The 21,434-nt window shown below is 43.0% G+C and overlaps 1 protein-coding gene across 5 annotated transcripts in view; it reads left to right on the top strand.

The window, feature by feature from the left end:
- The window catches only part of ZMYND8 (zinc finger MYND-type containing 8), a 118,386-nt gene that overhangs the window by 87,696 nt on the left and 9,256 nt on the right, over positions 1–21,434 (top strand). For all 5 annotated transcript variants that reach the window (XM_054979882.1, XM_054979881.1, XM_054979883.1 and 2 more), the window contains exons 15-20: positions 1,883–2,245; positions 3,894–4,084; positions 11,067–11,147; positions 12,318–12,396; positions 12,869–13,108; positions 13,231–13,388. In XM_054979882.1, coding sequence (XP_054835857.1) covers positions 1,883–2,245; positions 3,894–4,084; positions 11,067–11,147; positions 12,318–12,396; positions 12,869–13,108; positions 13,231–13,388 — 1,112 coding nt within the window. The remainder of the gene's footprint in view (positions 1–1,882; positions 2,246–3,893; positions 4,085–11,066; positions 11,148–12,317; positions 12,397–12,868; positions 13,109–13,230; positions 13,389–21,434) is intronic.

The raw sequence follows: 21,434 nt of genomic DNA, 5'->3' as shown, positions 1-21,434 counted from the left end.
CCCCAGAAGTACCTCAGCTTAGTGGGTTGTGGGTGGGCTTTACTCAGTATATTCAAAAACTACTCACATTCAGACTACTACTTCAATACTCTTGTGCTTTGATTTTTTAAAAAGCCTAAACTGTTAGGAGCTAGCTTGCACATTTTCTCACTGAAGCATTATAGTGAATTCTTTTAGAACTGTATTTTAAAACGTTCTACTAATTTTATAGAAATGCAATTTCAAGAGTTGTCATCTAATAGACAACATACATGCTGACCTTAAGAATTCTTCCAGGGGAGTTCCCATGCGCAGGAAAAATATGTGGCCCTTTTTGTTCTGTCACAGCTTCTGTGCTCTGCTAAGGAGGAAAAATTCAGAAAGTGCAGGAGCCCTGCCAGAAAATAGTGCCACCCTTAAAGTGAGTTACACACAGAAGTATGTACATCTCAGTAAAGGGACAACAATATATTGTGATTGACTAGGGAAAGAGTTTTGCAAAGTAAAGCTGAACTGTTGGTTCTGTTGATGGACCAGTTGGAAACTTCATTCCTACGCAGTGCCTTCTCCTATGTTAAAAAGAAATCACATACTGTCAGTCTATGGAAAACAGGATACGTTGAAGTTAACTCCCACCCCCTTGCAGCAAGAAATCCAAGCTCTCTTGAGTCAAAGGTTCTTTAATGAGATATCCTAGCTTCAGCATATATATGTCCATAGGTTACACAAAGGCAAGTAAAAGCATCTGGCTGTACACAGGTCTCTTGTTGAGAATGACGTACTGAGTGCTTGTTACAATATATCTATCCCTCTACACAGGCCCCCCACCCTCGGTGCCCATCCAGCTGGGTATAGTCAGTGGGAGAGCAGGAAGGAGCTGTCCCAAGGCCACTGTGGCGAGCCATCCCAGATAAGAGCTCAACCGTCCCGGGAACTAGACAGCAACTGTGGAAAACAGACACATGAGAACATACTGCAGTATACTCAGAGTAGGCAATATGGAGGGACTGTGGGCAACAGACCTGACACGTACCTTCTGAAGCTTCTTTAACCTCTTAAAGTAGCTTAACTTCTTCATACCAATCTTCTTCCCTTAAAACTAAAACCTGACCTGTTCCTTTTATTTATGTAGATAGATGTACTCTATTAGATGTTCAGTGGTGATTTTTCAGTAGGATAATCTTGAAAGGGCTCTTCAGTCTCTCTCTACTGCATTAAACAGATTCTCATCTTTTCCGAAATTTTGGCCTTGCTTCACTGGATTCCAGTGATATAGCTTTGGGCCTTGGACAGAACAGGTGGAATAAGTATGATTAATATTGGGAATAAGTATGATTAATATTGAGCATATGCAGTAGCTTTCTGGCCCATGAAACTAATATAGTGATGGACGTTTCCCAGTTGATGGTCCCATTTTGAATAATGGCATAGCTAAACTGGATCAAGCATCTAAGGTTGTGGTGCCTACGCTGTTTATGTCAGCCAGTCTAAGACTTCTTTTCCTGAAAGAGAATATACTTCAGTATTGTTTCAATTTTGTCCTTCAGTAATCTGAATGAAGATGTTTCAGAACCTAATATTATATTTATTGTGAAGAAAATGACAGCATCTCCTGATATGAGAGAATAAAAACATTTCATAGTAGGTTATGGAGGTGTTAAAACAAAAGAAAGAGAATCCCATGGAGCAAAATGTGTATATATACAGTACAACTTCCAGATGTTATCGCATTAGTTTTTCTCTGCTGTGAAGAAAAGAGATGACTTTTACAGGTCTAGCATTTGTAAAATACCTTCTTAAGTCTTGGAGAAAAGGTTCTGCAACTCCCCCCCCTCCAATAACTAGCCAGTGTGGTCATTCTAAATTAACTTTAACATCAGTGTCATTTTACCTTTGCATTTAGTTGCTGCTAAACCGCCACCTTCCTCAAGTGGGAGCAGCCAGCCTCCGACTGAAACGCAGGTGCTTACTCGATCAGCATCCCAAACTCCTCCAGCTGGTGTCACGGCTACAACAAGCACGACTTCTACGGCAAGCACTCCAGTCGCAGCTACCGGGAGCCCAGTGAAGAAGCAGAGGCCGCTTTTGCCGAAGGAAACTGCCCCTGCTGTCCAGAGGGTAGTGTGGAATTCTTCAAACAAATTTCAGACTTCTTCCCAGAAATGGCATATGCAAAAAGTGCAAAGGCAGCAACAGCAACAAAGTCAGCAACAGCAACCCCAGTCCTCCCAAGGAACGAGGTACCAGACAAGGCAGGCAGTGAAAGGTATTCCCCGTTGCTGTATTTTCACAATGGTTCTTGTACTCATGGTCATCAGACCATGAACTTTTTCATCAGGTTAGATCTTGCACATGTTTAAAGATGCAAAATGAACTGCAGTTTGGTCCTTAAGACTAGAATCTGTTGTTTAATTCTCTCCCCCCCGCCATTAATTGGAATGAGAACTGCATTATCTGGATCATGCTTCCACTGACTTTTTAATTATTTAATATTATAAAAGAAAGTCAATTGTATCAGAAGATAAACTGTTACTGGGTAGTAGTTAATATGGGAGATAAAGGTACAATTACCAATATTTAATGATGAGAAAAAGTAACCTACTTCAGGGATAAGTCATAACATGGGTTTTCAGTGTGTACATGTACAGTAGAATCTCTCTCTTGTTATGCTTCTTGCATCATAAACCTACTTGGTAGTGAATTGATTACCGGCAGATTCACTGGTCGCATATAACACCAGTTTTGCACCAGCTGCAGTGGCTCCCAGTTGAATTCTGGATCAGGTTCAAGGTTCTGGTTTTAACCTTTAAGGCCCTTAGTGAACTGGGACCAGCATACTTGCGGGACCACCTCTTACCATATGTCCCTCAGAGGGTGCTCTGCACAGCAAATAGACATCTACTAGTGATCCCTGGTCCAAGGAGCTTCGCCTTGCCTCTTTCTCAGTCCTGGCACCAACCTGGTGGCACTCTCTGTCTGGGGAGACCGAGGCCCAGCAGGATTTGTTATCATTTCACCGGGCCTATAAGACAGAGGTGTTTCGCCAGGCATATGGTGGCCAAAGCAGGCGAGCCATCCAACTGGCCTCCTGCTATAAGGGGAACGTATCCCGGTCAGGTTTTGCTGCCTTTACCAGTCGGTCTCCCTGCCCCAGAAATTTGTTGATACTGGAGGGTCGTGCAATATGTGTGCTGCTGTTTAAATGAATGTTATACTGATGTTTTTATATTTTATACTACCCTATTTGATTTTATATTGTCTGGTTGTAATCCACTCTTAGCCCTTTTGCAGGGTGAGCGGAATATAAATCTAATTAAATAAGTAAGTAAAATAAAAGTCACACAAAGATCTAGCTCCCTAAAGAACAGAGCTATATACTGTGATTTGTGTTCAACGTAATTGCAAAAACATTGGAAATTGCAAGGGAACATTATAATTACTAAATTTATGGTGGAGCACATTATGAAATTAAATTTATTTACTTCATTTATTCCCCACTTTTCTCACAAAAGTGGCTTACAACATACTATTACTCATTTTATCCTCACAACAACCCTGTGAGGTAGGTTAGGCGAAGAGTGTGACTGCCAGGGTAGAACTTGGCAATCTGTGGACTTATGTGGCTAAAAGATGCATTAGGTTCCTAACTAACTCGTCATCAAACTTTCTTCCGATGCATATGCATTCTTCAGTAAAAATACACAAATGGCTTCACCGTCATAGTGTCACAAAGTATGATGTGCTGCCATTGAGGTGAGTGGTGTTCACACAGTATCACACACAGATATTCCTACTCAAATGTTTGGGATACAGTTAAAAGATTGTTTAGTAATATTTAGTAAAGAGTTTGCCAGTTTTTGGTTTTTCAAATGTGCAGGAATAGTTACTTGTTGAATTGTGTTTTATGTCCTTAGCTGTACAGCAAAAAGAAATTACTCAAAGTACTTCAACATCAACAATCACCTTGGTTACAAGCACTCAGCCTGTTTCTATAGTAACCAGTTCTGGATCAGCAAGTACACTTTCATCTTCAGTTAATTCAGACTTGCCAATAGCAACAGCTTCAGCAGATGTGGCTGCAGATATTGCTAAGTATACTAGTAAAGTAAGTTGGTTTCTCTTTTTAAAAAACAAACACGTTTTTAAAAAACATACCTTGTCACCTATGCGCTCCTTAATGTGCAACAAAGTGGGTTATCCGCACTTCTGAGTAATTGTATTATTGCTTTCACATGGATAAAGAGTAACCTGTGAGCACACGGAATCTTTACAGCAATATTTTAAACTGGCTGCTAAGGTGTAGCTAGAAGCACAACCATTTTTCCTATCATTTCCCCCCCGAAAATACAGAAGCTTCTGATTTAGGACAGAAATATAGGAAAGAAACCAGCTCAAATGCATGACTGTGTTGTAGATGTTTAACATTCCTGATCTTGTATAGCTACACGTTTGCACTTCATGTTATTTTGTAATTATCATTACACTTGCTATCTATGACAGCTTTTTTGCCTAGTGTTTGTATTTGTTTATTTAATACATACTGTGCTTTCATGTCCTTAGCTAGAATTTTTTTAGTGAGAGGCCTAAATGTACCATGATGGCCTTGTAAATCATCCTGAAACAACAAAAACCTGAATATGTTTGATATTATTATAGTTACTTTATTAATTTGTTGAATAAGGTTTTAAATTTCAGGGGTTTATCTAAGTCCTAGATTCTGCAGTGATCACTGATTGAAAGCAGAGAGGCTATCTCTGTCCATAATGGTATTAACTGACTAAACCATTTTTACAGAAATATAAACCACAATGTTGCCAATGTCACTAGTGATATTTCATACAGGTGCAAGGTATCCAAGAAGTCCTCCAAGCATTTGGAAAAGTATATTTATTTATTTCATTTATACCCTACTTTTTCCTCCCCTGTTGGGGCCCAATGTGGCATACAATATTCTGGTCTTCTCCTTTTTAACCTTACAACAACCCTGTGAAGTATGTTAGACTGAGAGTGTAAGTAGCCCAGAGTCACCCAGCAAGCTTCCGTGGCAGAGTAGGGATTCGAACCTGAGTCTTCCAGATCCTAGTCTGACAAATGACAATAATATAAAAGTGGAAATGTGTCATTCTGAATTCTTTTAGTAGAAGAGAGGGAGAGAGAATGGCAGGGTCAAAGATTAATGTAATATCATTTAACTATATATTATATAACTTATAAAATACTTCTATGCTTTCCTTGGGTGCTTCATCACATGTTTTGCTAGTGGTTTCTTTTTTAAAAAAATCTTTAAAAGGTTAGCATTTATAAGTATTGTAGCGGGATAAGACCATACAAGAAAACAGAAATCAACAAAAAGCATGCTTTTGAAGATTCATGAACCTAACACAAATACTTCATATTACAGAAATCTGTAACATGTCGTATCAGTTACCCAAGGAAAAGTGATTTGCTATATTAGGAGCCTATAAAGATTAGTTCGCATTTATGTCCCACTTTTAAGAGATTATGGAAGGCATAGGTCTGAGTTGGTATGTGGAGGAATTGAGTTTCACATCTGAAGCTGATTTTCGTCAAGTTAGGCCATTGATTTGTATAGCCCAATATTACCTACTTTGACTGGCAACGAGTTTAGAAAGGATGTGGCTAACCAGTGCTCTGATTACTGAAAAAGAAAAATAACAAGAGTTCACCTGCCTGCAGGATAGTCCCTCCAACCCAGAAATTTAAAATTTAGATTTTAGTACATACCCAGTGGTGAGTATGTACACTTACAGTGTGGTCATGCAAAGGCACTCTGTACATGCCCAAATATATTTCTTGATGTGTTTTTAGTCTTGACGCTGAGAACGGGGTTTATCTTTGGCTCAAACTTACTTAGATCTTTTTTTGTAGTCAAAAACTTTGGGGCAATTGTTCTTTGACCTCTTATGATGCAGCACTATTTCTGAATGAGATATTCTGGGATTGAAGCCTTCCTAAGCATTATGTCCTTTTCAGTCCTTTAGCCTTAATCCACATTCTGGGGGAGGTAAAGACACAGGTTATTCATGGGTGAATTAAAGGCGTTCTTCACATGTAAACAGGTAAATACTGCTTTTTACAGATGGTGTACGGTAGAGGGCAATAAATTATTTTTAAAAATAGATTACCCGGTTGTGTGAGATAGGGCATATTATCGTTGTTTCTCCTCTTGTGGCCTGACCTGAAGTGAATTCCATACTTTGGATATAGGGGACAATCTGAAAATAGCATAGATCTAGTTCATATTTTCTGTCCATTGCTCTTGCTTGCTACTTGTGACATTAAGGGGGAGAGGAAGCAAACAGGAGGGAGGAAAATTATGGAACAAGATATACAAGAATGAGGTCATTTGAAAGGGGATTAACAGTCTTGGGACAAGAGACAACTCCAGAGCCCTCCTACAACTTCCTTTTACCCATCCCTTGGAAGGCAATCCAGTGGAATGCTGCTTGCATATTTTCCCTTGTGTCTTTATAAGTAAAAATATGGAGAGGGGTGACTGAAGTATCTGGGACCACAGCTCTGTATCATCCTCTGTATTGCTGGACTTGGATGCTTTATAGAATAACATGTCAGGACCCACAAGGATCTCCAGAGGATAAGCAAAATAGATGTCTGCTCTGAGGAGTTAATCATCTAAATGTGAACAACTGGAGAAGTGACAAAGAGACGAAAGATAAAGATGAATGCAAGCAAATGCAGTCAGATGTCTGTATGCTTATTTCCTGTTGAGGTTTAAACCAAAAGATAAAGATGAATGCAAGCAAATGCAGTCAGATGTCTGTATGCCTATTTCCTGTTGAGGTTTAAACCAAAGGCTTCATGGAGTAGGTGGACTTTAAAGAAAAAGAGGTGATACTGTGTAGGTATTCTATGAAAAAAGTTCCTGGCATTGGGCCGGGAAAACAAGATAGATTGTTGTGAGGCTCTAAGGCAGGGGTCCTCAAACTTTTTAAACAGGGGGCCAGTTCACTGTCCCTCAGACCGTTGGAGGGCCGGACTATAGTTAAAAAAAAAACTATGAACAAATGCATCTAGAAGGGAAAAGTGTATGAAGACATTTACTGAAAAAAATTGATTTAGAATAGGAAAATAACCAATGGATGGCATGTGTTTGCAAACATGGTCAATGGTATAAAAATATAAAGAATTATACAAAGTACCAATACATATACATTCAGTACAATGGATACTATAGAGCAGGGGTCCTCAAACTATAACAATCCACCCCTCCCCACAGCGGGTCCGCAGCGCCCCCCACCCCAAAGGGCTCCCACCTGCGTGGCCCTCCTCCTGGGCTCCTGCCTGCGCTCTCGCGGACTGGTGGAGGGAAGGGCGGGCAGGCGGGCGGAGAGGGAAGCGCAGCCGGCTGAGGCAGAGCGGGAACATGCAGCCGCCGCCAACGAGCCCACCGCCAGCGAAGCAGCTGGACGAACTGTTAGGGAACCCGACGCCAGACTACGACTCCCAACAGGCCGCGCAGCGCTCCCTTGGCCCAGCCGGCGGGCGCCTTGCTGAAAAGCATTGCGGGTTTTGTAGTCCGGGAGGCTTCTCTGTGCACCTGGCAAAAACACCCGGCGGGCCGGATAGATGGCCTTGGTGGGCCGCATGTGGCCCGCGGGCTGTAGTTTGAGGACCCCTGCTCTAAGGACTAGGCGTTTTCTCTTAATGTGATTCCCACCCCTCATTCAATAATAATATCACATCTGAGTATAAAGAGCAATAGCATCATGCAAGCAGTCTTCCTAGGTTCTTCTGGGATAAAGTGGTCCTGCAGAGTGTTCCCTTGCAAATAACGGAGGCATATGTGGAAGGAGCCCATTAGTTGTTGCTGTTGCTCTCCTTTTTATTATGAAATACCTGCACTGAGTTAGTGGCAGGAGTGGGAGCTGTTTCTTATGCCTGTTCTATCAAGGGAAATGTCTGCCACAGAAAACAAAATGGTCCTGGTACATCATGAACATTTGACTCAAGCTGTCAGCTAATGATTTGTTTGCCCAATATGACTACTCTCCAAAAATGTGGGGTCTTTGGTAACTGATAGGGTGCACCTCTGGCCCAACTCTCCCAATTAGTGTGTGTGTGAGGGTGGTGGGGAGGGGGGGGGTAAGTCAGCTTTGGCTGTCAGGACAGTCTCATGAATAGTAGCTGTTAGATTGTTTTCAGAGTGTTTGCTATCAGGGGATTTGGATGTACTTTTTCTGTCAGATTACCATTAAACAATTTTCTTAAAGAACCTATCAATTTTAGTTAGCATACTTTACTATTTGCTGATACTCAGTATATATTACCTCTTTTGGATCCATACCCACTTTTCATGTTTATAGATGTTTGAGAATCTGTCCTGTATATTTTCTGGTAATTGATGCTGTTTTGATAACAAGAAGGAGCCATGGCCATACTGAGGGTGAAAAGCTAAGAAATTGCCCCACTACAGTAAACTCATTGCCATATACTTGACCAGTTGCATATCTTAGCAACAAACTGATATAGGGAAAACAGCTGTGGTCTTAGACAAGTTTTCATATCCCTTCTAGTCTTGGAGTTCACTGGTTAGCCATGGACAAGTCCTTATATCTAATGTAACATTTATTGTTATGTAGATAAATTGTTACAGCCTTTGTACACCCTTCAATCCTTTCTTGAGGATGATTGGAAGATGTTTCAGAATTAATGAGTGGGCCAGGCTATAAAAAGTGCTTCACTGAACATCATCCTTAAGTGCATAGGTGGCCAGTTTAAAATACTGCTGTGAAAGTTTCCCCGTGTGTTACAGCTGGCGTACGATAACCAATAGTGGGGGACTACACAGGGCAGTCCAACAGGAAGAACAATGGCAACGTGTAAGTAATCCCATTTTTGTTCAGGTTTTCAGTTGCAAATTAAACAACTTGAGCTTCTGTTCTTTTTGTTCTGTTTCTGCTCTTTCCCCCAAAGAAAATGTGGCTTAGACATACTCAGATCTCTGTATTTCCCATTCAGTTAGCAGCTGTTTAAATGATGAAAGATGTACCTTTTGAGATTTTATCTTCTCAATTTGTGTATTCTGAATGAAGCAATTCAAGATTTGATGGATGCAACTAGAATTTACAGTCAAGTTAACTTCTGAAGTCCTATATTAGTTGTCTTAATCTGGATATGAAGTTTAGATAGAGCTTTAATTTATGATGAGAAAAATGACATGACACAAGAAAATAAAATGCATGGATAATAATACTCTTTTCCTTAGACAATCCTCTCCATCTTTCTGTCTGGCTCTGGAGGAGTTTTCAGAATTTACAATAGGCAGACACATGGCTATTTTTCACATGGTGAATGTTGTAGGTAGCCAAGTTCTGTGATGGTTGAATTCTAAATTATAGCCATTCAGAACCTGGTATATATGCTCGCATTCTTGAATGGCTCTCTATGTATAAAGAATGTATAAGCAAGAATACTGGGGACAGTGCAATACTTTACCGTGTGCTGGCTTGCTGCATGCTTGAACTGTATGTGGGGGGTGGGGCTCAAATATACGTGGCTGAGTGTGCTTGTAAAAATTTTTAATCCTACCTTCCAGTTAATTTTTAAAATTTATTTAAACATTTGTACCCCACTTTTCCATGTGATTCAAAATAACCTACAATGCAGCCTGCAAGTAAAAGCAGTAAAACTGAAGTTAAAACAATAACAGTAAAATAGAGCAGCAAAACATCAGACCTGTAGCAGATTTAGTTGTTTGAATGCCTGGGCAAACAGAATGGACTTCAGCTGCCACGTAAAGGATGATAGGGTAGTGGCCAAGTGTATTTGAATAGTGAGGGAGTTCCAGAACCAGGGCAAAAGAGGTAGTTTTCCAGTAACCATGTGCGTAAGTTCTGAAGGTGAGGGCTCATAAGAGAGGCCTCAGCAAAAGATCTTTGTGAGTGTGTTGATATGAGAAAAAATGGTCTTTAATATCCCAGTTCAAGAGTTTGAAGACTTTAGAGATGGTTGTTGTTGAAAACCATTATTAGCTGCCTTTCCTCCCAAGGTGCTCAAGGAGGCTTACAAAACAATTTTTAAAAAAAAATATATATTAAAAAAATTAAAAGCAAAACAGTTAAAATACATTAAAAAGCTGTCTTAAATGAAACAGTCTTCAGCTGCCTCCTAAAGCTAGAAAGCGGGCCAATAGCCCTGGGGAGATCGTTTCATAATAGTGGGATTGCCATCTAAAAGGCCCTCTCCTGTGTATCCACCAACCAAACTATGGACACTCAGGAGGGCCTCTCCCTATGATCTTAACTCCCAGGCTGGAATATATGGGAGAAGATGGTCCATTAGGTACCCTGGTCTCAAGCTATGTAGGTCTTTAAAGAATAGAACCAGCATCTTGAATTGGGCCCGGGGGCAGATAGGTAGCCAGTGTCATTGCTGTAATATCGGGATCACATGTTTCTGATAGCTGGCCCTGACCAGGAGTCTAGCTGCAGCGTTCTACACTAGCTGCAGCTTCCAAATCATCTTCCAGGGTAGCCCCAAGTAGAACACATTGCAATAGTCCAGTTGAGATGTCACTAAGGCATGAATCACTGTGGCTAGATCTGACTGAATGGACCCAGCTGATGCAAAACAAAGCTGGGCAAACACATTCCAAGCTGCAAACCTGATTTTTCAGGAGGATTATAACCCCATCCAAGACAGGGATGATCTCACATCACTGTCAGCCTTTCTGCTACCCCAGACAAAGTCTGTCTTTTCAAGATTAAGTTTCAGCTTAATCCAGCCCATTACTGACTCCACGCATTTCTGCATTACTAATTTCAAGTATCTCTCCAAGCATTACTGACTCTAAGATAGTCATCACTAACACTTGGAATTGCACTCAGAACAATATATGTTGCAGCAGTAGTCATCAGAGGCACTCTCCCACTTCCTTAAGTACACAACAGAAAACTAGAAATTTATAAAAATCCACCCAAAGAAAAAATTCCCATATCTTTTTATTTTGCATTTCAGTATGGCCTGATGTTAATTTATTCCTGGACATCTTGTTTGTTATTTTTTAAAATTACTAAATAATAAAATGCAACTTTTTTATTTAACAGATGATGGATGCCATAAAAGGAACAATGACTGAAATATACAATGACCTTTCCAAAAATACCACTGGAAGTACAATTGCTGAGGTCAGTATCAGTTGTCATTAGCCTTATGTGGCTTTTTTAAAAATTAAAAGATTTTTCTTGTATCAGGAAAATTCATTTAACATGGAGGATGATTAATAGGAAGGCAGTTGAGAAAAATAGGAAAACTTATTCCTCATCTTTTGTCCCTCACTGTTCATTTGTTGTTATCCATTATTAAAAATGAGTTGTGGAATAAACTAGTGTAGAAGGTTAATTGGGCTTAATGTAGTGGTGTTTTCTCTCTCCACTTGTTTCTGTTCTGTATACCGATGCAATTACTAGAAATCCAATGTCTGCCACTCTGCATCGGATCACTTTTAAAACTTTAACATAAATTTCACAATGATTTCTGCAAGGTACCTTAATGGGGGTTGTGATGGTGGAGAATGCCCTCAAGTCATAGCTGACTTATGGCGACCCTGGTGGGGTTTTCATGGCAAGAGACTAACAGGGGTGGTTTGCCATTGCTTCCCTCTGCAACTCTGGTCTTCCCATCCAATTACTAACCAAGGCCAACCATAATGGGGATATTTGCAGAATATGATTGGGAAAAGGAGGCTTATTAGCTATTCTTAAATACTGAAAATACTGTCTGGTTAAAAGCAGAACCCTGATACCTTGTTAGCCCTTTATTTTTCAAAAATTAATTTAGAAGACTGGAGACCTTTTAAAACAAGCCTATATAGTTCCTTTTATTAAATATTATTTCTAGGGCCGCATTATTTAGTACAATTATGCAACAATTCTGAGATCATTTTCCTCGGAGTGAACCCCATTGAATAGACCTGAGTAGGATTTTGAGTAGATCCAGTCAGGATTGCTCTCTTAATGTATTTAGTATTTAGTACAATTAATAGATCAGATATCAATTTAAAATACTTTGGTTTTAAAAAGTTGTCCATGATTAATCAGGTAGCAGATTTTAATGTAAGTGCTTAAAAATCCATGGGTGTCAACTGACAGTCAGCTTCCTCCTCACTTATGCACAGGGCAGTACCTCTTCTGAGATGAAGCCGACCGTGACATGTGCATGCATCTTTTTTAAAAAATAAAAATGCTTTCTTCTGTTCTATTTATAGGCATATTTAAGCAGTTGTTGTATTAAACATGGCAGTGTTAATAAGCTAAAGTTCTTTAATTGACCGATAGCCCTAATTTTTGATATTACAGATTCGTCGTTTGAGGATTGAAATAGAGAAGCTTCAATGGTTACATCAGCAGGAACTCTCAGAAATGAAACACAACCTGGGTATAAAAATGCAGATCCAAATAACAGTACTGTTGCCACTAAAATAAGGGATTTGTAATGGGCTGTGGCAATATCCCAGTTGCGACTCCACGTTGGCACAAATTGTCCTTATATGAAGGAGTAAAAAATGTGATGGGACATGATGTATTGAAGCACTGCTCCTGTATACAGGCAGTTCTAAAGTAACTTCCTGAAACACAATTTAAAAGTTTTCTTTCTTTTTAAAATAATATGAATGACAATGTCGGTTAATGGTAATTAACTGTGGTCTTTTTCATTGTAACAGAATTTATAATTACTAGATAGGAAGATTTCTTCTCTACATATGGCATTTATAGTTAGAACATAAAGGATCACATTTTCCAACGAGAAGTCATGAATCCGTCTAGAACTAAATCTGATTTCTGATGGGTAGTTTCTTCTTTAACCATTGGACCTACTGCTTACTCCATGATGTCCATCTGTTGACTAGAACTCACAATGGCTGAAATGCGACAGAGTTTAGAACAGGAACGAGATCGCTTGATTGCAGAAGTGAAGAAGCAGCTAGAGCTGGAAAAACAGCAAGCGGTAGATGAAACCAAGAAGAAGCAGTGGTGTGCCAACTGCAAAAAAGAAGCCATCTTCTATTGTTGCTGGAACACTAGCTACTGTGACTACCCTTGCCAGCAAGCGCACTGGCCAGAACATATGAAATCCTGCACCCAGTCAGGTAATATCCACCACCACTATTACAGTTAAGCTATTTATCTTTTAATCTCTTTGTGAGTGCACATGTCCTGGTGCACGCCACTAGCTGACATTTTATTTATGTTCCATTTTTTTGCCTTTTAGCCACGGCAACACAGCAAGAAACAGATACTGAAATTAGCACAGAAACGTTAAATAAATCATCCCAGCCTGCTTCTAGTGCACAGCCTGCACCTACAGAAACTGCCAGTACTCCAAAAGAAAAAGAGACAGCTGTAGAAAAGAGCAAGGAGAATGTTACAGTGAGTATTGCTGTCCATGTTGCAACATTTCTTTGTGTTGAATTTGTAAATGATTGTCCTCTTTTTTACCTTGACAGTATGTTAGGGGGAGAGTAGGGACTTGTTTTGGAAAGATAGGACCAATATGTCTCTGGGTTTTTTTCCCTGTCCCTTCCTTTCGTCCTACTGTTATGAAATTACATAGAGTTTCAGAACATATTTGCCCTGAGTTAAGGTGACAGCTCTGGTTCATCATCATTGTCTGTTGGCATTTCTCCCATCTAGGTTTTTGAAATGCATGTTGCATGTGCTTTGTAAAGCTCCTAATACTCCAGTTCTGCTGCCGTGAGGCCAAAGCCCAGTTTTAAAACTGTTGTTCATGTTACACAGTTTTATGTCTTTTTTTATTCAGCTACTTTCTTCCTTCACGTGTAGTGAACCTAAGACGGTTCTATTAAAACAAATCCTGAGTGTTCTGTAGGGCAGCATTCAGATACTTATTTCAGGCATACAAAGTGAAACCTATTAATGTTCTGCAAATCATATGAATTAGAATATAGATAATGCATTATGCTTTTGTTATCAGATATGTTTATACCACTGGAAGCCTGGGTGGTGTAGTAGTTAGAGTGTTGGATTAGGCTTAGAGAAATCCAGATTCAAATCCTAACTTGCCGTAAAAGTCACTGGGTGACTTTGAGCAATTCACTCTATCTTTGCCTAACCTGCTTCACAGGGTGGTTGTGAGGATAAAATGGAGAAGCAGAGAACCATCTCTTTTCTACCCTGAGCTCTTTAGAGGCAGAGTGGAATAAAAGTTAATTAAGCAAAATACAAAGAAAAAGCATTGCTGGATCCCTCAAGTTCTTCATCCTGTTTCACACAGCAGCGACTTGGTTGCCCTGGAGGCCAACAAACAGCACAACAGCCAAGGCCTCCACTTGAGCTGCCTCTGAGCACTGGCGTTGAGAGGATTACTACCTGTGGATGGGGGAGGGGGGTTGCTTTTAATCATCATGACTAGTAGCTATCGATGGACCTGTCCTCCATGAATCTGTCTAATCTCCTTTGCAGCCTGATGCACATGGTCATCACCTCATCCTCTAAGTGATTTCCACAATTTAGTTAATCATTGAGTGTTTTGAGTCTACTACCTGTCAACTTCATTGTGTCCCCCCCCCCCCAGTTCCACTATTATGGGAAAGGGAGAAAAAGGTATCTCTATCTAGTCTTTCTAACCCTAAATAGTGCATAATTTTATAATTATGTGCATCATTTTATAAATAGTGCATAAATTTATAAATCTCTATCATGTCCCCTCTTAGTTTTTTTTAATAATCTTGGTTTTCTTTTTAATAAACTATAGTATGCTATAACCACTTAATCATTGCGGTTGCCCTCTTATGCACTTTCTCCAACCCTGAAATAACTTTTTGAGATACAGCAACTAGAACTGCACACAGTGATCCAAATGGGGCTGCACCATTCATGGCCATCACAATATTGGCTGCTTTATTTTGAGTACCTTTCCTAATTCACAGCATGTGGTTTGCTTTTTTCATTACTGCCACATGCTCTCAACATTTTCATCAAAGCTATCCAGTATAAGTCCAAGATCTCTTTCTTTTATTATCTGCCAGTTCAGAACCAATCACGTTTCTGAAGCTTAGACTAATACAACTAGTTGCCATAATATGAACTCTTTGTCTTCGTTCTTCTGTGCAGCCCCACACTGAGACTGTGCCTGCGCAAGCCTGCCTAGGAGAGAGATTTTTTAGCTCTAAGACGTCTGAGGAGGTGTCTCCGACCATCTGCGCATGCCCGGCGTTTTCCCGCCGGGCCACCGCACAGGAACGCGGAGTACCCCCTCATCCCTCAGTTCTCTTTTCGCTGCCAGTGAGAGAGATCTTTCTGCTCAGTCTCTTCGCTCTACTTACCTCCTTGATAGCTTTCATAGTCAGTAGTGAATAGTTTAATATTTAATAGTTGATAGTTTAATAGTTTGATAATTGATAGTTGATAGTTAATAGTTTACTATATAGAAACGGCGACACAAATCATGTCGCAGAAGACGCTATTGAAAAAGTGCTCCAAATGCGACACGAAAATGCAGCACATGGATGAGCACAATTGATGCTTTCATAAGTCACACAACGTTGCCACTTGCCACCACTGTCAGAGGTTTACCCCTAAGGTGTACAGCGATCAGGCCTCCCGTCTTAAAGCAGCCCTGTGGGAAATGATCTTGTCAGGATCCTCTAAGCCAGCAGCAAAACCATCTGCTGAGCCAGACCCGACCACTGGTTCCGAGCTCCTGGTTCCAAAGACTGGACAACACGACCTTCCTAAGCAGCAGTCGACTGCCTCGGAACCAACAACTAAGGGAACCGATTCTAATCCAGATTCTAATCTGGCCCTGGGAAGGGCATTGAGACATGGTAGGGCTCGGTGCCCTTCCAATCTGCGTCCCATCCCAAGATATACCTGTTGTGGGGCTAGGATATTAAACCACTCTCCGACACTGGCGCTGTGCAATGCCAGGTCCATAAATAATAAGACCAAAACGCTGCAGGATTATCTTGCAGCATTGAATGTGGACCTGGCTTGCGTGACCGAGACATGGGTGAGGGAGGGCGAGACGGTCGCTTTGAAAGAACTAGCCCCCCCAGGTTATACGGTCCTCCACCAGTCCCGGACAAGTGGTCGGGGGGGAGGCGTGGCTTTGCTCATTCGGGAGTCTTTCTCCTTCAGACCACTCCCCACCCCAAAAATTACTGGCATTGATTGTGTGGGCCTAGTGTTGGACGCCAAGGAGAGGTTGGCAATATGCGTGGTGTACCGACCGCCTACTGCACCTGCATCTTCCCTGTCTGGTCTCTTGGAGGCGGTGGCCAGCTGGGCCTTGGAATTCCCGAAACTTTTGGTTCTCGGGGATTTCAACGTCCATGCTGACGACGATGCCTCCATGCAGGCCATTGACCTGGTGTCCTCCATGGCGGCCCTAGGACTCTCCCAGTTTGTTTCGGCTCCCACGCATCAAGCAGGTCACACGCTGGATTTGATTTTTGGGGCGGGGATGATGGTGGTCCTGGATGCCTATGATGCAGTGCCATGGTCAGATCACTTTGTTCTGAAGGCTCGTCTGAGCATGCCGCTCCTTTCCCGGGTGGGCGGTGAGCGGATTTACGCTTGCCCGCGGAGGCTTATGGATCCAATTGGTTTCCAGGCGGCTCTGCGGGATCCGATGCCCCCTGGCAGTACGTTAGATGAGCTGGTGGATGATTGGCATGGCCGTCTTTCCGAAGCCATCGACGCTATTGCCCCCTGCCGTCCTCTCCGAGCCCGCAAACGGGTAGCTCCTTGGTTTACCGAGGAGCTTCGCCAGATGAAGCGGTCTCTGAGACGACTAGAGCGAGTGTGGAGGCGGGGGCGCGACGAAGAGGCAAGAACATCTTATAGGACGTTTATGAAAGCCTATGAGGTGGCAGTGAAAGCAGCAAAGAGGGATTTCTTTGCTGCTTCCATTGCATCCGCTAGCTCACGCCCGGCTCAATTATTTCAAACAGTTCAGTCCTTGGTCTCCCTCTCTCAGGGACACCACCAAATTCTTAATTCAACTATTGGCTGCGAGGCTTTTGCGAGCTATTTTGCGGGTAAAATCTTGTCCCTTCGCCGTGGCCTGCCACCCACTGTTGATACAGTAAGGGAACTGGAGACCCCTTGGCCGTCTTCTGGGTCCGTATTAGACCATTTCAGGCTGCTCTCCCAGGACGATGTTGACAGGATCCTGCAGGGGATGAGGCCAACCACCTGTCCTCTGGACCCCTGCCCATCCTGGCTGGTGAAGGCCAGCTCGGAGGGGCTACGGGACCATCTGGAGGCCATTGTTAACATCTCCCTGAGCTCTGGGGTTTTTCCAGGAGTGTTAAAGGAGGCGGTAGTGCGGCCCCTCCTGAAAAAACCATCTTTGGACCCCACCGACCCGTCCAGTTACCGCCCAGTGTCGAACCTCCCGTTCCTGGGCAAGGTGATTGAGCGGGCGGTGGCGGTACAACTGCAGGAATTCCTGAATGATGCTCTAGTCCTGGACCCATTCCAGTCTGGCTTCCGTCCTGGCCATGGGATGGAGACAGCCTTGGTTGCCCTCACAGACGACCTTCGCAGGCATCTGGATCGAGGCGGGTCAGCGCTGCTTGTGTTACTTGATCTCACAGCAGCGTTTGACACGGTTGACTATGATTTGTTGGCCAGCCGCCTTGCCGACGTGGGGATTAGGGGGACAGTCTTACAGTGGCTGGTCTCCTTTCTCCAGGGTCGGGGACAGAGGGTGGCGCTCGGGGGAGATCTATCGGCCCGTCACCCTTTGGTGTGCGGGGTTCCCCAAGGGGCGATACTCTCCCCAATGTTATTTAACATCTATATGCGCCCCCTCGCCCAGTTGGTGCGGAGGTTTGGGCTGGGTTGTCATCAATACGCGGATGACACCCAACTTTTTCTGTTGATGGACGGCCGGCCAGACACGGCCCCAGACAATCTGGCCAGAGCTTTGGAGGCTGTGACGGCATGGTTGAAACAGAGCAGGCTGAAATTGAACCCAGTGAAGACGGAGGTCCTGCAGCTGGGACGGGGGCTGCCAGATGTTGGGATCCAGCTCCCTGCCCTGGATGGGACACCACTGGCAACTTTGCCAGTGGTAAAGAGTCTGGGTGTGTTCCTGGATGCCTCCCTATCGATGGAGGCCCAGGTCACGGCGGTTGCCAAGTCTGCATTTTTCCATCTTCGTCAGATCAGGCAACTTGCCCCCTACCTGACGCCCCAGGACCTGGCTACAGTGATCCATGCAACGGTCACCTCCAGGCTAGATTACTGTAACTCACTCTACGCTGGGCTACCCCTGGGCCTGATCCGGAAACTACAACTGGTCCAGAATGCGGCGGCACGGGTCCTGACTGGTATACCTTACCAGTCACACATCACACCTGTCCTGCGCCAGCTGCACTGGCTTCCAGTTGAATTCCGAATCAGGTTCAAAGTGTTGGTTCTTACCTTTAAAGCCCTGAGTGGGTTGGGACCGGCATATCTTCAGGACCGCCTCTCCCTGTACGTTCCCCGGAGATCGCTCCGATCAGCGAATAAATATTTACTTGTGGTCCCCGGCCCTAAGGAAGCCCGCCTCGCTTCAACCAGGGCCAGGGCTTTTTCAGTCCTGGCCCCAGCCTGGTGGAACGCTCTGTCAATGGAAACCCGGGCCCAGCGGGACATATTATCGTTCCGCCGGGCCTGTAAGACAGAGCTGTTCCGCCAGGCGTTTGGTGATTGAAGGGGGCGGTGCCATGTCGGCCTCCCACCTTTGGGGTGGGGAAGGTTCTCCCCACCACTGCACCTTGTTAATTTGTTTTATTATTTGTATATTGATTTTAGTTTTTGTTTTTATCAATTTTAACTGTTCACCGCCCAGAGCCCCTGGGATGGGCGGTATATAAATTGAATAAATAAATAAATAAATAAAAAATAATCCAAAGAGGAGAACGGCTGCCTTGAAATGCCATTCCTCGGAATTGGCGAGGTCAGAACGAGCTTCCTTGGAGCCGGTTCCAATGAAGGCCAAGTCAGAGATGAAACATTTGAAGAGGCCCACCTCTACTCCTTCTCATAAGGAAAGGCATCGCTCAGCATCATCAACCCACTCATTATTGAGGAGGAGATACTTTGCCCGCCACCTACTCCATCCCCTCCCCACTCCTGCTCTCCAGCAGGAAGAGGAAGGGCAAAGTATTGGTGAAGATATAGATCAGGCATTTTCTGTGGCTTCTGTTCCGAGCCCTTTGCAAACAGAACCGAAGGCCCCGGTCAGAATGGTCAGAGCACTGGAACTGGATGTTTCTTTACCACACCCAAACCTAAAAGTAAGGTGCTTCAGGCCCTTTACTTCGACACTACTTCATCTGTTGCCTTCTCAGTGGTAGAGGACTTACTCGACATAGCCCATGGAGTATGGGAGAAGCCAGCCTCCACCCTGGCCACATCACGTAAGGTGGAGGGTTATTACAAGTTAAAGCAACAAGATTGTGCATTTCTATTTAACCACCCTCAACCATCCTCATTGGTTACAGAGGAAGTTCAACCAAAACATAGTTATGGATCCCACTCATCACCAAGTGATAAAGAGGGCCGTAAATTGGACTCACTGGGGAGAAAGATATACTCATCCGCGGCTCCGAATTTTAGAATCTCAAATTACCAGGCCATTACAGGGTCATACAACTTGTTCCTCTGGGAAAGGCTTTCAGAGTACATAACAAATCTACCTGAGGACAGGTTCGCATGCTCCAAGGTGAGTCTGCCAGATTGGCCAAACAGCAGATGACTGCAGAAAAACACAACGATGTGCTGCAAGAACCATAGCCTAAGCCATTATGCTATGTAGACATTCCTTGCTACGATCCACTACATTAACTCCTGATAAACGTAGTAAGATTGAAGACTTCCCGTTTGAGGGTATGTTGCTCTTTTCCGAAAAGACAGATGAATCTCTCTCAGAAATGAAAAATAACAGACAAACTGCACATTCCCTGGGAGTTACTGCTCCCCAGCAACAATATTAACAGCAGCACTGTTGATACCACACCCAGGGCCGTCAACAGTACCAGCAACAGAACCCAAGGTATGGTTACCAGCCTTATCAGCTTTACTAATCCCCCAAGAGATATTCTTCCTATCACCGCAACTCTGGAACACGATCAAGCAGTCCAAGAACCAAGCAAACTCAATCACAATCTCCAAAACAACCCCAAAGCCAAAAATCTGTTTTCTGACTGACTGCCACACCTACTGTGCAGCACTGTTCCTTTCTGGACAGAGTAGCACCATTTGCAACCCAGTGGAAATGGATCACAAATGATTCGTGGGTTCTTGCCATCATTAGAAATGGCTACCGTTTGCATTTTGTTGACACTCCACCCTTATCCCCTGTAGGCAAATATGCAGCAACTCCTTCTCAGGAACTACACCTAACCATCTCTGAGTGGCTGGAAAAAGAGGCCTTACAGAAAGTTTCCCCAGATGATTCCAAGTTTGTTTTTTACTCCAACTACTTTACAGAGAATAAAAAGAGAGTGGAGTCAGACCAGTTCTTGATTTATGCCAACTTAATACTTTCATTAAAGTTGAAAAATTTTGCATGTTGACTAATGTCATTCAATATTTAGAAATTGATTCTTGGTCTGCGGTCCTAGATTTAAAGGCCGCATACTTCCACATTGCTATACACCATGTACACAGAAAATACTTACGCTTCTGTTATGGAGGGGAAACTTTTCAGTACACTGCTCTACCCTCTCTTCAGCTCCACCCCTCAGATCCAGGGGTGCATTATTTCCCCTTACCTGGATGACTGGCTCCTGGTGGGTCAGTCCAGCGATGCGTTGCTAAAACACATTGAACTTGCCATTCAAACTGTTTCTAATTTAGGTCTGCTAATTAACTGGAAAAAAATCTTCCCTAGAGCCAGCTCCAATTGTACAATTTATAGGTACCACATTAGGTGCAAGAGCAGGTAGGGCCTTTCTGCCCAGAGATAGAACAGCATTCCTGCAATCAGTGGTGCACCATTTTGCGTCCAAATGTTTTCAACCTGCTAAATCCATCCAGAAATTACTGGGACTTACAGCTTCTACCATTTGTGTGGTCCCCTTTGCACGCCTCTTTATGAGGCCACTTCAAAACTGGTTCATTAGGAAGTTTGATCCTCTTAAGGAACCACAATCTAAGTGCCTGTCAATCCCCAGAACTGCTGTTAGATCACTACAATGGTGGACAAACGAGGATAACCTATATAGGGGTACACCTTTTGGCATCCACCCACCTGCGTTTAAGCACTGATGCCTCCCTTGTAGTCTGAGGAGCCCATTTTCAGGAATTGTTGATACAGAACACATGGTCAATAACTGAATCCAGGTTGCACATAAATGTTTTAGAATTGAGAGCCATATGTTACTCACTTACCTCTTTTGTAGGAATGTTACACAACAAGAGAGTTCAGGTGCAAACAGACAATACCACTGCACT

This window comes from Eublepharis macularius, chromosome 5 (assembly GCF_028583425.1).
Source record: "Eublepharis macularius isolate TG4126 chromosome 5, MPM_Emac_v1.0, whole genome shotgun sequence".
Taxonomy (NCBI): domain Eukaryota; kingdom Metazoa; phylum Chordata; class Lepidosauria; order Squamata; family Eublepharidae; genus Eublepharis; species Eublepharis macularius.
This window is presented reverse-complemented; position numbering and strand designations above follow the sequence as displayed.